Raw genomic sequence first — 14374 nt, forward strand, 5'->3', positions numbered from 1 at the left:
ATCTGGGTTCTCAATTCTATTCCATTGGTCTATGTATCTGTCATTGAACCAATACCAGGCAGTTTTGACTACTGTGGCTTTATAGTAGGTTTTGAGATCACTGCCTCTCACTTCTTTAGGATATACACCTAGTAATAGGTACTCTGGTGGCTTAGTGCCTAAGGCATTTGATTGCTAACCAGAAGACTGGTGGTTCATACCCACCAGCCACTCCTAGGAAGGAAGATTGGGCAATCTGATTCCATAGTGACACTGCCTCAGAAACCCAAAGAGGGGCTGCTATGAGTCGAATCTGACTGGATGGCAGTGAGTTGTTTGTTTTTTGTTTTTTTTTTAATAGGATTGCTGGGTCAACTGGTATTCCTGTTTCCCACTTTTTAAGGAATTGCCATAGTGATTCCCACAGTGGTTGTATCATTTTACGGTCCCACAGCAGTGTATGAGAGTCTCAATCTCTCCATATCCTTGCCAACCTTTGTAATGTCTGTCTGGTTGAGAACTTTGCTATTAATGCTGGGGTGAGGTGGTATCTCATGGTGGTTTTAATTTGCATCTCTCTAATGGCTAATGATTGTGCACATTTCTTCATGTGTTTGTTGGCTGCCTGAATATTTTGTTTGGTGAAGTGTCTGTTCATATTGTCTGCCTATTTTTAAATTGGATTATTTGTCTTTTTGATATTGAGGTGTTGGAGTTTTCTATAAATTTTAGAAATAAACTCTTTGTCTGATGTGTCAATGCCGAATATTTTTTTCCCATTCTGTAGGTTCTTTTTTTACTCTTTTGGAGAAGTCTTGATGCACATAAGAATATAATTTTTAGAATTTTAATTTTTTAAAATTAAATTAAAGTTTAATTTAATTTTTAATCATCTAGATTATGCATCTTGGGTTATGCTTGATAGTCTATTTATGCCATAAATTAGGGCCACTAAGTTTGCCCGTGTTTTTTCTTTAATGAACGTTTCACATTTAAGTCTTTGATCCATGTGGAGCTAGCTTTTGTGTATGGTGTGAGGTACAGATCTTACTTCATTTTTCTGCAAATGGAGATCCAGTTTTGCCAGCACCATTTGTGAAGAGACTGTCTCTTTGCCATTGAATGGATTTCGATCCTTTGCCAAAAATCAGCTGACCATAAGTTGATGGATTGATTCCAGGCTCTCAGTTCTGCTCCACTGGTCTATGTGTCTCTTGTTGTACCAATACCAGGCTGTTTTGACAACTGTGGCTGTGTAATAGGTTTTGAGATCTGAGAGTGTGAGACCTCCTCCTTTGTTCTTCCTTGCTAGTGCTTTGCTTATCTAAGGTCTCTGTTTTTCATATTAAATTAGTGATTGTGTTTTTGATGTCTTTAAAGAATGTTTATGAAATCAGGATTAGGATTGCATTGACTGTATAGATGGCTTTGGGCAATATTGACATTTTCACAATGTTCAATCTTTCTATCCATGAGCATGGTGTGTGGTGTGTGTTCCATTTATGTAGATCTCTTAGTTTCCTGAAGTAGTGTTTTGTTGTTTTCTTTGTATAGCCCTTTTGTGTTCCTGGTGAGATTTATTCCAAAGTATCTTATTTTTTGGTAGCTATTGTAAATGCTATTGATTTCCTTATTTCCTTTCCAGAGACCTTTTTGCTGGTGTAGAGGAATCCAACTGATTTTTATATATTGATGTTGTATCCTGCTACTATGCTAAATCTTTCAATAAGTTCCAGTAGTTTTCTTGCTGAGTCTCTTAGGTTTTCTACATAAAGGATCATATCATCTGCAAATAGGGATAGTTTTACTTCTTCCTACCAATTTGGATGCCTTTGATTTCCCTTTCTTGCCTTATTAACCTAGCTAGGACTTCCAATGCAGTGTTGAATAGAAGTGGTGATAGAGGGCATCCTTGTCTGATTCCTATTCTCAGGGGGAATGGTTTCAGCCTCTCTCCAATGAGAATAATGTTGGCTATTAGTTTTGCATATTTACCCTTTATTATGTTGAGTAATTTCCCTTCTGTTCCTATTTTTCTGAGAGTTTTAGTCAGGAATGGGTGCTGAATTTTATCAGATGCCTTTTCTATAACTATTGATATGATCATGTTTTTCTAATGTTGAACCATCCTTGCATACCCAGTATGAATCCCACTTGGTCATGATGTATTATTATTATTTTTTATATGTTGTTGGAGTCTATTGGCTAGAATTTTATTGAAGATTTTTGTGTCTGTATTCATGAGGGATTTTGGTCTATAGTTTTCATTTCTAGTGGTGTCTTTGCCTGGTTTTGGTATCAGGGTTATGCTTGCTTCATGAAGTGAATTTGGGAGGATTCCATCCTTTTCTATGTTCTGGAATAGTTTGAGTAGGATTGGTGTCAGCTTTTCTCTGTTTGATTGGTGGAATTCTCCAGTGAAACCGTCTGTGCCAGGACTTTTATTTTTTTGTTGGTATTTTTTTAAATGACTAGTTAACTTTATTCTTTTGTTGTGGGTCTGTTCAAATTTTCTACCTCAGTCTGTGTTAGTTTAGGTTAAGTAGTGTGTTTCTGGAAATCTGTCCATTTTTTCTAGGTTTTCAAATTTGTTGGAGTACAGTTCTTCATAGCATCCTGGTATTATTCTTTTTATTTCTGTTGGTAATTGTGGTGGTTAAGTTTGTGTGTCAACTTGGCTGGGCCGGTTTTAGTGACTGGCCAGCTGGATGTAGTTATTCCCCATGGTGAGATTGGTAATTAACTCCACGGTGGAATCTATTGGAGCAGCTGAGTAGTTGCTTTGGCTATGTGGTCTGCTTCCTGTATATAACAAACAGCTTTGGGAATGGTCTCCAGCTTATGGCACACTTGAACCCTGCATGTAGCCATGTCATTGTTCAGCAGCCTGCCATGCTCTGCTGATCTTGGGACTTTCAGTGGGCTTGAATGAATGGCCTGCTGTGTGGTTTGGTAATGTTGGAACTGTGCCTTTTTACTTGTCAACCTTGGGCTTGTCGGTCTCAGCAGCTGGCAGCTGTCTCAGTGAAGAAAAGTCTTATAGTAAATTACATAGTGTGGCTTTTCTAGCCATAAGTCTTTGTGAACTCTGTGGTGGAATTTGCCATGAGCGACCAAGTAGCTCCTGATTGTTAGTTATCCACCTGTTGGGAGCAGCACAAAGTAATATTCTGGGACGTTTGCTCTCTCTCAGGTGTATAGAATTCTGATGTTGGGCTTGGTTAGTTTGGCCACTCTGCCAGGCTCAAAAGGAGGCCTCCTAGAGGCAGAAGAAGTCTCTCTGATTGCTGGCTGAGAAAGACGTGCTGCTGAGAGAAATGCGCTCCTGAGAGACATGTATTTGCTCAGAGACAGACACGAGAGACATGCATTACTAAGAGAGATACTGAAACACAAGCACTGCTGGGGGAGAGACTGAGAGAAAGACTGTTGGCTGAGAGACAGCGGGGTGAGAGAGACTGATTGTATTCCTGAACTTGAATTGTAACCTATTGCTTCCCTAATAAACCCCATAATCTGTGAGTTCTGTGTGGCCACTGCAGTGATTTTCAAACCCAGCAGAGAGATGGTGGGTGCTGCAGGAGGAACGGTTGATGAAAGGGCTGGAGGGAGGCAGCATGTCTGGCCTTGCAGGAATAGGCCTTGGGCTACTGATGGTGATTCTGTTTTCCTGTTGTGGGGTTAAAGGAGGTCAGAATAAACTGCCTCCCTGCCTCTTTGGCAAGCCTCTAGCTCCAGTGGGCCAGGAGTAGGAGGCAGAGCTGAAACCCAAGGCTAAGGGGCTTTAACCCAGCCCCTAGAGCCTGGCACTTTGAATTCGAACTTAAAGCCTCCAAACTGTGAGAGAATAAACTCCTGTTTGTTCAAGCCATCCCATTTGTGCTATATTCTTGTTAGAGCAGCACTAGGTATCCAAAACAATTCTGTCGTGACATCACCCCTTTCATTTCTTATTCATGCTATTTGCATCTTCTCCTTCTTTTCTTTTGTTAACTTTGCCAATTGTTTGTTGATTTTTTTAAATCTTTTCACAGAACCAATTTCTAGTCTTGTTGATTTTTTTCTATTGTCTTTCTATTTTCTGTTTCATTGATTTCTGTTCCAGTGTTTATTATTTCTTTTTTTTCTGGTGACTATAGGCTTTTTTGTTTTTGCTGCTCTTTTCCTAATTGTTGGAGATGTTGGGTTAAGGTGTTGATTTTGGCTCTTCCTTTTCTGATATGTGTATCTATTTCTGTAAGTTGCTCTCTGATCACTGCTTTTGCTGTGTCCCAAAGATGTTAGTGTGTCTTTTCATTTTCATTTGTTTCAAGGAATTTTTTAATTTCACTTTTTATTTTTTCTGTTACCTAGTCGTTTTTGAGGAGGGTGTTACTCACTTTCCATGTGTTTACTCTTTTTTTGTTGGTCTTCCTAGTATTGGTTTCTAATTTTATAATATTGTGATCTGAGCAGATGCTTTGCAGTATGTCAGTGTTTTTAAATTTATTAAGGCTTGCATTGTGGCCTAACATGGTTTATCCTGGAGAATGTTCCATGTATGCTGGGAAAGAATGAATATTGTGCTGTTGTTTGGTGAAGTGCTCTCTCTATAGGAGTGTTTAAGGTCAAGTTGGTTGATCATATTGTTTCGTTCTTCTGTGACTTTGTTGAGTTTCTTTCCAGTTTGTCTGTCTTTTATTGAAAGTGGTGTATTAAAGTCTCCTACTATTACTGTGGATTCATCTGTTTGTGTTTTGATTCTGGTAAAGTCTGATATTTGTATTTTGGGGTTCTTTCATTGAGTGCATAGATATTTATTATGGTTATGTTCTTTTGTTCAGTTGATCCTTTAATCATTATATAATATCCTTCCTTGTCTGTTATGGTCATTTTTGTCTTAAAGTCTGTTTTATCAGAAATTAATATTGCTACTCTTGTCCTTTTTCTGGTTGATGTTTGCTTGATACATCTTTTTCCAGCCTTTGATTTTTAGTCTATTTTTGTCTTTGTGTCTAAGGTGAGTCTCTTGTAGACAACATATTGAGGGGTCATGTTTTCTTATCTAGTCTGCAACTCTCTAAGTGGTACATTTAATCTGTTTACTCTCAGTGTAAATTATTGACAGATATGAATTTATTTATGTCATTTTGTTAGGTGTTTTCTTGTGGTGTTGCTCATTTCTTTGTTCCATATAATTTTCTGTGCTGAGCTCATTTTGTTTATGAATTTTGTTAACATTTCCTTCATTGCTTTTGTTTTAGTATTTGCTAAATATTTGTGCTTGTCCTCTTTTTCATTTTGATACAAAGGTTTATTATTTTTCTTTGAGTTACCCCATGACTTGTTATTTTCTTTCCAAGTTTTAAACAGTCTGTTCTGTCTCACAATTGTCTTGACTTCCTCGCCATTTAGAAGTTATGTAACTACACTATTTATTCCCTCTTTTTGGTTTGTAGTTATCCTCATTTACCAGTTGTTGTCTCTGATTCCTTGTTTATAGTCTTGTGGGCTTATTTTACTTTGGATACTTCTATAACTGGGTAGGTTTCTGGGTTATGTCATCATGTGTTTTAATCATCATTTGTTGTTTTCTGTTGTTGGTTCTGTGTCTGAAGGACTCCCTTTAGAATCTTTTGTAAGGTTGGTGTGGTTTTAACACATTCCCTTAATTTCTGCTTACCTGGAAATTTCCTAATTTCATTCTCATATTTGAGGGACAGTTTTGCTCAGTATATAACTCTTGTTTGGAAATTTTGTTCTTTCTGGGTTTTATGAATATCATCCCATTGCCTTCTCGCCTTAATGGTTTCTGCCGAGAAACCAGAGCTTTGTCTTATTGGTTGCTCTTTGTAGGTAACTTCTCATTTTTCCTGTGCTGCTTTCAGGATTCTTTCTTTGGCTTTGGTGAGTTTCATGATGGTAAGTCTTGGTGATTTTCTTTTGGGGTCTATCCTGTTTGGGGTTTGTTGAACTTTCTTGAATGAATATATTCTCATCTTTCATCATATGAGGGAAATTCTTTTCCATCAGATCTTTGACAGTTTTCTCTGTGGTTTATCCATCTCTTCCTGTTCTGGAATTCCATCTACATGTAAGTTACTCCTCTTGATGGTATCCCACGTGAACCTTAGGCTTTCTTCATTGTGTTTTGATCTTTTTCCTGATTCATCTCTTAACAAAGTAGCCTTGAGATACTCAGTCTCATTAATTCTGTCTTCTGTTGATTTGATTCTCTTTTTTTGCGCATCGATGTGTTAAACTATTTCTGAAATGTTAGTATTAGTCTTCTGGATTTCTATTTGTTGTTTTGGTATCATTTCCAATTTTTTATTTATCTTTATTTATTTTTTCAATTGTTTTCCTAAATTATTTTAGAGTTTTGTCTGTGTTTTCTTTACTTTTGTCATTATTTTCCTTGGTCTGCCTCTCAATCCATTGAAGGTACCCAAGTATAATTCTTTTAAATTCCTTATCGGGGAGTTCCAATGCTGCTTCTTCCTCAAGGATGTTTTCTGGATTTGTATCCTGGTCCTTTGTTTCTACCAGTTTATCCTGCTTCTTTGTGTGGTATGTGATGGTCTATTATCTATGAGACATTGTGGTGGTGTTGCATTTGTGTTTAATTTTTGATTGTATGTTGATGTGATTTGTGCAGGATTCTTTTTTCCACTTTGTTGTGTTTTGATATCATGGTGTGAGCAGGGTACTGTGCTCCTCTGTTTGCTAGTTGGTAGCATTTAGACACTCACCACCTATCTCTGGTAGGTGTGATAGAGAATGAGAGTGTGTATGCAGATCTCTGTTAGCTCTTCGCAAAAAGCAGTTGAGGGTGAGTTGAGCTGGTATTGGTTGCCATCTGTCATTGGTCAGTTGGTACAAAAGCAAGTGGTGGGCCCTCACTCAGTGGGTAGGGCTGCAGGAGGTACAGATATGGTTGGGTTGTGTGGGAATGGTTGCACTCTCCCACTCAGTTAGAAAAAAAATTAAAAAAAAAAAAAAACCTACAAAAAACTAGAGAACAAAAAACTCCAACTGCATAAACATACAGGAATAATCACACACACAAAAAAAATGCCGTATGAGAGAAGAAAAATTTTGAGAATGTATTTTAAAAGGATAAAAGGAAGATAATGAGAAAAAGAGAGAGAGAGAAAAAAAAGCCACAATATCTGGAGAGGAAGGAATGAGAGAAAAGAGCAAGAGTAAAGAATACTACAGAAAATAATGGTAAAACTACAAAAGGAAAACAAGAGATGGGAAGAACCAAAAGAAAGGAAAAAGAAGGGAACCAGGAAAAGGGAAGAGAAAAAACCAAAAATACATGAACTAACAAGAACCAAAGACAGGAAAAAGACAAAAAAAAAAAAAAAAAGAATAATTTAAAAACAAGCAAAATCAAAACTGGGGGACAGGGCACAGCACTCAGGCTCTGCCAGGGCACAGACTGGGATGGAACTCCTGCCAGTCAAGAAGGTGGGTGGAGGCAGGAGACAGCTAGAGTCCTGTTCACCAAGAGAGCATGGGCATAAAAGTAACAAGAGGAATATTGCACCTTTCCAGTCGTCGGCCTCCAGTGTGGTTGCCCATGCTGTCCTCAGCTGGTGGAGCTTACTTCTAGGTCACTCTCCAGGCAAGAATGCCACCTGCACATATTCGAAACGGCCATGCCTGTTGCTTGTAAACATCAAAAATAGCTGTACTGTCAGGACAACCCGCAGTCCACAGGTCCACCTGTCCCTTTTCTCACTGTTCTCCCTTCTGGTTGTCAGGCAGCAGTGCAGTCTCTGCCACTGCAGTCCTTTGTGAGCAGAGCTGATTCTTAGGTTGCTATTGGAAAATATTCACAATGGCTTTGTCCTCAGGACAGCTGGTGGTCCACTGCTCCATTCATCTCATTACTCACTGTGATTCAGATTCTTCTGCTAGTTTGTATTTAATGCATTTCTTTATCCTTACCTTCGAAGCTCAGGGTTGCAGGATTTTCTTCTGTATTGGTTTCAGATGGTTTCTCTTTTGTTGCAGAGGGTCTGTGTAGCTTGTCTGCCTGTTTTGCCATCTTGCTGGAACTTTGGCCATTTTCACTTCTGAGGAGCATTCGGACTGTACTTCCTCCAAGGCCAGATTTGTTTGTTCTTCTAGCAGTCTATGGTACATTCTGTTTTCTTTGCTAACACCACAATTCAAATATATCAATTTTTCTTAGACTTCCTTATAAATGTTGTCCTGTTCTCACATGCTGATGAAGCTACTGAAAATACCAAAGCTTGGGCCATGCGCACCCTAGTCTTCATTGTTCTTTAACAACTTTAAAGAAGTATTTTTGCACCAGATTTACCTAGTGCAATACACCATTTGATTTCTTGACTGTTGCCTTCCTCGGTGTTTGTGGATCCAAGTAAAATGAAATCCTTGACCACTTCAATCTTTTCTCTTTAGGGAGGACTGAAAGTTAGCCAAATAAAGAACTTTTCAGGCAGAGGGTGCTGTGTGCCAGAGTCCTAGAGGGGAGAGAAAGGCTTTGAAGACAGCCAGCGTGGCTGGAGACAGTGAGGTTGGCGAGGTCTGAGGTGGGAGCATGTTGAGGAAATAGGATTTTTCCCCTGAATGCAGTGGAGAACTGTTGAAGAGTTTTCACCCAGGGAGTGATGTGGATCATGTCATTTTCTAAAGTTTTTTTCTGACTTCTGTGTGGAGAATAGATTGGAGAGGGTCCAGAGTTAAAGTAGAGGAACCACATAGGAGACTGTGGCTGTTGTTTGGAAATATATGATGGTGGCCATGACCAGGACGCTAGCAGGGAAGGAAGTGAGAAGTAGATGGATTTGGTAGAGAGACTCAGTAGGCCTTGGTGACACTGGAATCCCAGGTTTCTTGTTTAGCAACTGGGCATGTGCAGGAGGTGCTATTCACAGAGATGGGGAAATATATTTTCTTCTTTACAGTGGATTATTTGGATCAAAGAAAGTAAAGAAACATTTGTTGAGCATCTTTAGAAAATGGAACCATTTTCCTTTTGGGCCAACATAGCACTTTACCTTTTAACTCATTGTCATGTCTTACTTTTTCTTTTTAAATACTTCCCAGCTTATTTAAAAAGCAAACTCTTTGACACCTCACCAAGTATAGAATATAGCTACCTCAGTGTACACCAGTTATCAATTTCTACCCATAAGTGTATTTTAAGCCCTGATGAAAGAATTTATTGACATGCATCCAGTTTTGAGGCTTCCTTATAACAGAACCCTCTCCCACACGCTTTTTTGTTTATTTTTCCAAATTATTCCAGTGTACACTTGTGGTTTGGGATAATGCTGTATTAAAAAACAAAACAAAAAAACAAAACCCTACATTTCTCTCCAATTGAGAATATGAGCTAAAATAGATCTTAGTTTAAAATACATTAAATTTAGGACTGCTAACAGGCTCAGCTGGAAAGGAGTAAGGTGGTCCCCTGACAAGTACACAGCTCAAGGGAATATGAAAGATCTGGCAGAATAATTCATTAGCATTTCTCCCCTTCTTGTCCTTTTACTCTGAAGTACACACTATGGGGATACGAGAACCAAAATGTATACCTTTAATCTAGAACAAGAGTTGACAGACTTTCTCTATAAAGGGCCAAAGAGTAAATATTTTGGTCTTTAAGGGCCATATGGCCCCTGGTAACACTTCAACTTTGCCATAGCAATATGAAAGCCTCTAGAGAGAGCACATAAAAAATAGGGTGTGGCCATGTTCCAAAAAAACTGAAAACAAAAAAAAATTCAACAGTGTGATTTGAGTTTCATATCATTTTTATGTGTCATGAAATTGTGAAGACTATTCTTACTTTGGGAGCTCTGGTAGCATAGTGGCTAAGACACTTGCCTGCTAACCAGACGGCTGGCGGTTCAAACCCACCAGCCACTCCTCGGAAGGAAGGTTGGGCAATCCTACTTCCGTAGTGATACTGCCTCGGAAACCCAAGGAGGGGTCGCTATGAGTCAGGTTTGACTCGACGGCACATAACAACAACAACAACAACAACAATTCTTACTTTGTGGTCCATGCAAAACCAGGCAGGAGCTCTGGTAGTGTAGTGCCTAAGGCACTTGACTGCTAACCAGAAGAGACTGGTGGTTCAGACCTCCCAGCCACTCCTCAAAAGGAAGATGGGGCAATCTACTTCCATAATAATACTACCTCAGAAACCCAAGGAGGGGTCACTATGAGTCAGATCCGACTGGACGGAACATAACAACAACAACAACAACAGCAAAACAGGCAGTGGGCTCACTTTGGCCCATAGTGGTAGTATGCTGACACCTGCTCTAGATTGTGTGCTCTGTGGCTGCCTTACTTAACTCTAAACAAATGACTGTGATCATCATGATTATTAATTATCCCTAGATTACATATATAGGAGCTCTGGTAGCATAGTGCCTAAGGCACTTGACTGCTCACCTAAAGGCTGGCGGTTCAAACCCACCAGCCACTCCTCGGAAGGAAGGTTGGGCAATCCTACTTCCGTAGTGATACTGCCTCGGAAACCCAAGGAGGGGTCGCTATGAGTCGGGGCCGACTCGACGGCAAACAACAACAACAACAACAACAACAAAGATTATATATATAAACTATTCCACTACTTTGTTATTTCTTCAGGAGCTCTGGTGGTGTAGTGCCTAAGGCACTTGACCATTAACCAGAAGGCTGTCAGTTCAAACCCACCAGCCACTCCTCGGAAGGAAGATTGGGCAATCTGCTTCCGTAGTGGTACTGCCTCAGAAACCCAGGGAGGGGTCTCTATGAGTCGGGTACGACTTGATGGCAGTGAGTTTGGTTTTTTAATTTTTTAAAAATTGTTTCTTACATTGTTTTCATTTGAGGTAGAATGGGGTTCTCATATTTAGTATACCCCACAATTGTCAGAAGTCAACAGTCTTTATCCTATCTTTATGTCAAAGATAACAGCTGATTTTTATCTAAAGTGATTATCTAAGATTAGAAAATACAGCCTTTAGCCAGTTGAAGAAATAATGGCCTCCAGCTGTGGTCCATGATTACCCTTAGAGAGGACATTAGCTGATTGAAAAATGAAGTGCTTCATCTCTTTGTTGGTCTTTATCAATGAGTGGAGGGCTTTCATTTGCTTCTCCAAGTGTGCTACAAAGCACACTGCTCATTTGGTCTCAAATTTGAGTCATTCCCTTAATAGGGCTTTTCAGTTATGAGTTGCTTTTGTATGCTCCTAGCTCCTAAGTAGTTCCATTTTAGCTTTGCATTTTTTTTTTTTTTAACTTAATTACCTTTTCTGTTCAAATATCTCCAATTGCTTCTGCATTATATATAATCAAAAGTGAGGATATTTAAAAGCCTGGGTAATGCCATAATTTCTCAGGTAGCTTATAGCCCTTATATTTACGGAGTAGCCCCCATTCTGAGTCTGAGGCAACTCTTCTGCCAATGATCCAATTACCTGAAACATTTTTATTATCTACAGATTTTCTGAGAATTGGTTCAATAATCTGGGGTTGCCAGCTATCACCCAGGACACAAACAGCACAGCCTTGGGCCCCTGCCCTGCTCTATTTCTTCCCTATGCAGAAAAAGGCCCAGTCTTCCTACTGAAGGTTGCTTTTGAAAACCAGAGTCATTTGGGTTGCATTTCCGTCTCTTCATTAAGATAAAACTAGTTTCTGGAGTGAGGATGGGAAGAGGGATGTATATTTTTGGTTGGTAAGAGCTGAGTTCTTACGCTGGGATGAATGGCCTTCTTTTGTGCAGGTTCAGTGTCTGTGGTCAGATATCAATCATCCGCTTCCCTGACACAGTCAAGCAGATGAGTAAATACAAAGTTGTCCTGTCCTCTCAAGACAAGGACAAGTCTTTGGTCACCGTGGAGACAGATGTTCATGGATCATTTTGTTTTAAAGCAAAACCGGGAACCTACAATGTCCAGGTATGATAAAAGTTTTGTTTTATTTAATATTTGAGAAGAGGAGTGCTTTTTATAGGGCTGTTATGAGCTAAAGTGGGGTTAGAGAAGGAGCTTTTCATTTGACAGCTGCTTATTTTGAAGTGTTTCTGCTCCTGCATGCCATAATTAGTAGAGCAGACAGGCTACCAATTCAAAAAGGATGCAACAGGCCTCTTATTTTTCTAGGTGTGATATTTATTAAGGGTTAGTATTAGGCTAAGGTGCCCTAGTGGCACAGTGGTTAAATACTTGGCTCTAACCAAAAGGTTGGTGGTTCGAACCTACCTTAGAAGCTCTGTGGGGCAGTTCTTCTGTGTCCTGTAGGGTTGTTGTGAGTTGGAATTGACTCAGTGGCAGTGGGTTTTGGGTTAGTATCAGGCTGCCAATCATACCTCCTGTTTGCTGCTATAGAATAGTCACTAATGCAGAAGGAAATTAAAATAAACTCTTATCAGTGGCAGCTCAGTAACTTCCACAGTCTGTGGCTCTGGGACCCAAGGCCGTTTCCTCTCTCACCTACATTTGAAGACAGCTGGGCAGGCACAGTCTGCTTTGTCCATGTAAACAGGCAGAGGAGCAGGGAGACCCTGGCCTCAGGTCTACCCAAAGGGTGAATGTCTTAGTACAGAGGGGCTAAGATGGAGCAAGCAAGGTAGAACCAGAGTTCACCCACTTTACTTTTTCAGTGCAGTGGCCCTGCCCACGGGAAGACACCGCATTAGCCATTCCTCCTCCCTCGTGGAAGAGCAAGTGAGGGAGGGGAGAGGGCTGAGAAGGTTCACCCTAATACTGCCCTCCCTTCCAGGCCAGGGCAGGATCCTTTTTTCTGTAGGGAATCAGTGGGGAGAATAGTATTTTCTCCTCTTCTGGCAAACAGTGAGGTGTGTGACTTGACAGGTGCCTTTATTAGATATTAAATGTTAGACATTAGATATTAAACTTGGCTACATTGACAAGCCTTTAGAAGTCCTTCAGGAAGCATGATGAGGCACTTTTATAAGAAAAGACAATTCTGTATGTAATCTTTTCTTTAAACCTCTTGCCATGAAGTTGATTACAATTCACAGTGACCCTATAGGATGGAGTAGAACTGCCCCATAGGGTTTCCAAGGCTGTAAATTTTTACAGAAGCAGACTGCCTCATCTCTGCCCTGTGGAATAGTTGGTGGGTTTGAACTGCCAACTTTCTAATTGGCAATTGAGTGCTTAAACACTTCACGACCAGGGCTCCTTAATCTTTCTTTTCTAGGGATAAAATAGGTAATGGTTTCCCCTTTCCCAGCCCCTCCTCTTACCCTGGGAAAGGCACACAGAAGAAAAATACGTCTTTATTCTGTAGAGGACTCAATCCCATGGTGCTGACAAGTCCATGGTTTATATCCTGTGTGCCTTCAAACCAGGAAAAGGGATGAGAATTGCATGGTTTTTGGTCAGTAAACAGGTGGTTAATGACAGCTTTGTGCACCTTGTGGAGAATTATGCCAGATACGTTTTTGTGTGCACCTGTGGGATGTTTAAGACTAGTATTTTTTATGTTTGATTAGAAATGCATTTTTCCACAAAAGCTATTTGTTGATTTATTGTGATTATAGTATAAAACTTGTCCTAAAAATGATCCTTTGTACTTCAGAGTATATTTAGCCTTGGGCCCAGATGAATGTTCTAGGACTGTACAAGCCAGGGGAGAGGCAACCCAAATGCAGCTTTTGACATTATTCCATATGTTCCTGCAGGTGATTGTTCCTGAGGTGGAGACCAAAGTGGGGCTGACGCTGAAACCCCAGATGTTTCCTCTCACAGTGACTGACAGGCCTGTGATGGATGTGGCTTTCGTGCAGTTTTTGGCATCTGTTTCTGGGAAAGTCTCTTGTTTGGGTAAGATGTCAATTGAAGTCAAGAACAGGTAGTTTCAAAGAAGGAGCTTTGTAGAGTTGAGGTTTTGGTGAACTTTTCCTCAATGAGTAGCACTGAAGGTGAGTACAGAAGGTGTTCCTGGGGAGTGATGTTTTTTGAGAGTCCAAATTGTATGTAGTTCTTCCTGAGTAATTTCTCCTGGAGTATTTTTACTTTGATTTCCCCTGTGTTTGATTCACAAAGGAAGATCAGATTAGGCCCAGGTTTTAATCTCAGCTCTCACCTTCTATGAAGCCATAAGCATTTTACCTGTGTAGCCTAAGTTTTTTTTTTTTTTTTTTTTTTTGACAATTGAAAGCATTGCATGTTTATTCATTTGTTCTTTGGTCAAAAAACAAACAAAAAGAAACACCTACTCAATACTGAATTCATGGTAGACATATTACTAGAAACAAAAAGAAAAATAAAAGAAAAGCATGTCCTACATTAGAAGAACAGTTCAGGTTTTGAGGAAAACTGGGTAAATAAGTGACCAGCCTTCCCAGGATGCACGATGACCATTACAGAGCCACTATGAGTCCCTGAGGCACTCTGGTGGCACAT

At 39.8% G+C, this 14374-nt stretch overlaps 1 protein-coding gene across 1 annotated transcript in view; it reads left to right on the forward strand.

The window, feature by feature from the left end:
• Positions 1 to 14374, forward strand: part of LOC103205313 (nodal modulator 1) — a 121009-nt gene that overhangs the window by 39824 nt on the left and 66811 nt on the right. Inside the window, exons 12-13 of the mRNA XM_007950588.1 lie at positions 11725 to 11899; positions 13651 to 13792. Coding sequence (XP_007948779.1) covers positions 11725 to 11899; positions 13651 to 13792 — 317 coding nt within the window. The remainder of the gene's footprint in view (positions 1 to 11724; positions 11900 to 13650; positions 13793 to 14374) is intronic.

This window comes from Orycteropus afer, unplaced genomic scaffold (assembly GCF_000298275.1).
Source record: "Orycteropus afer afer isolate SDZICR_OR568_19922 unplaced genomic scaffold, OryAfe1.0 scaffold00281, whole genome shotgun sequence".
In the NCBI taxonomy this organism is placed as follows: Eukaryota; Metazoa; Chordata; class Mammalia; order Tubulidentata; family Orycteropodidae; genus Orycteropus; species Orycteropus afer.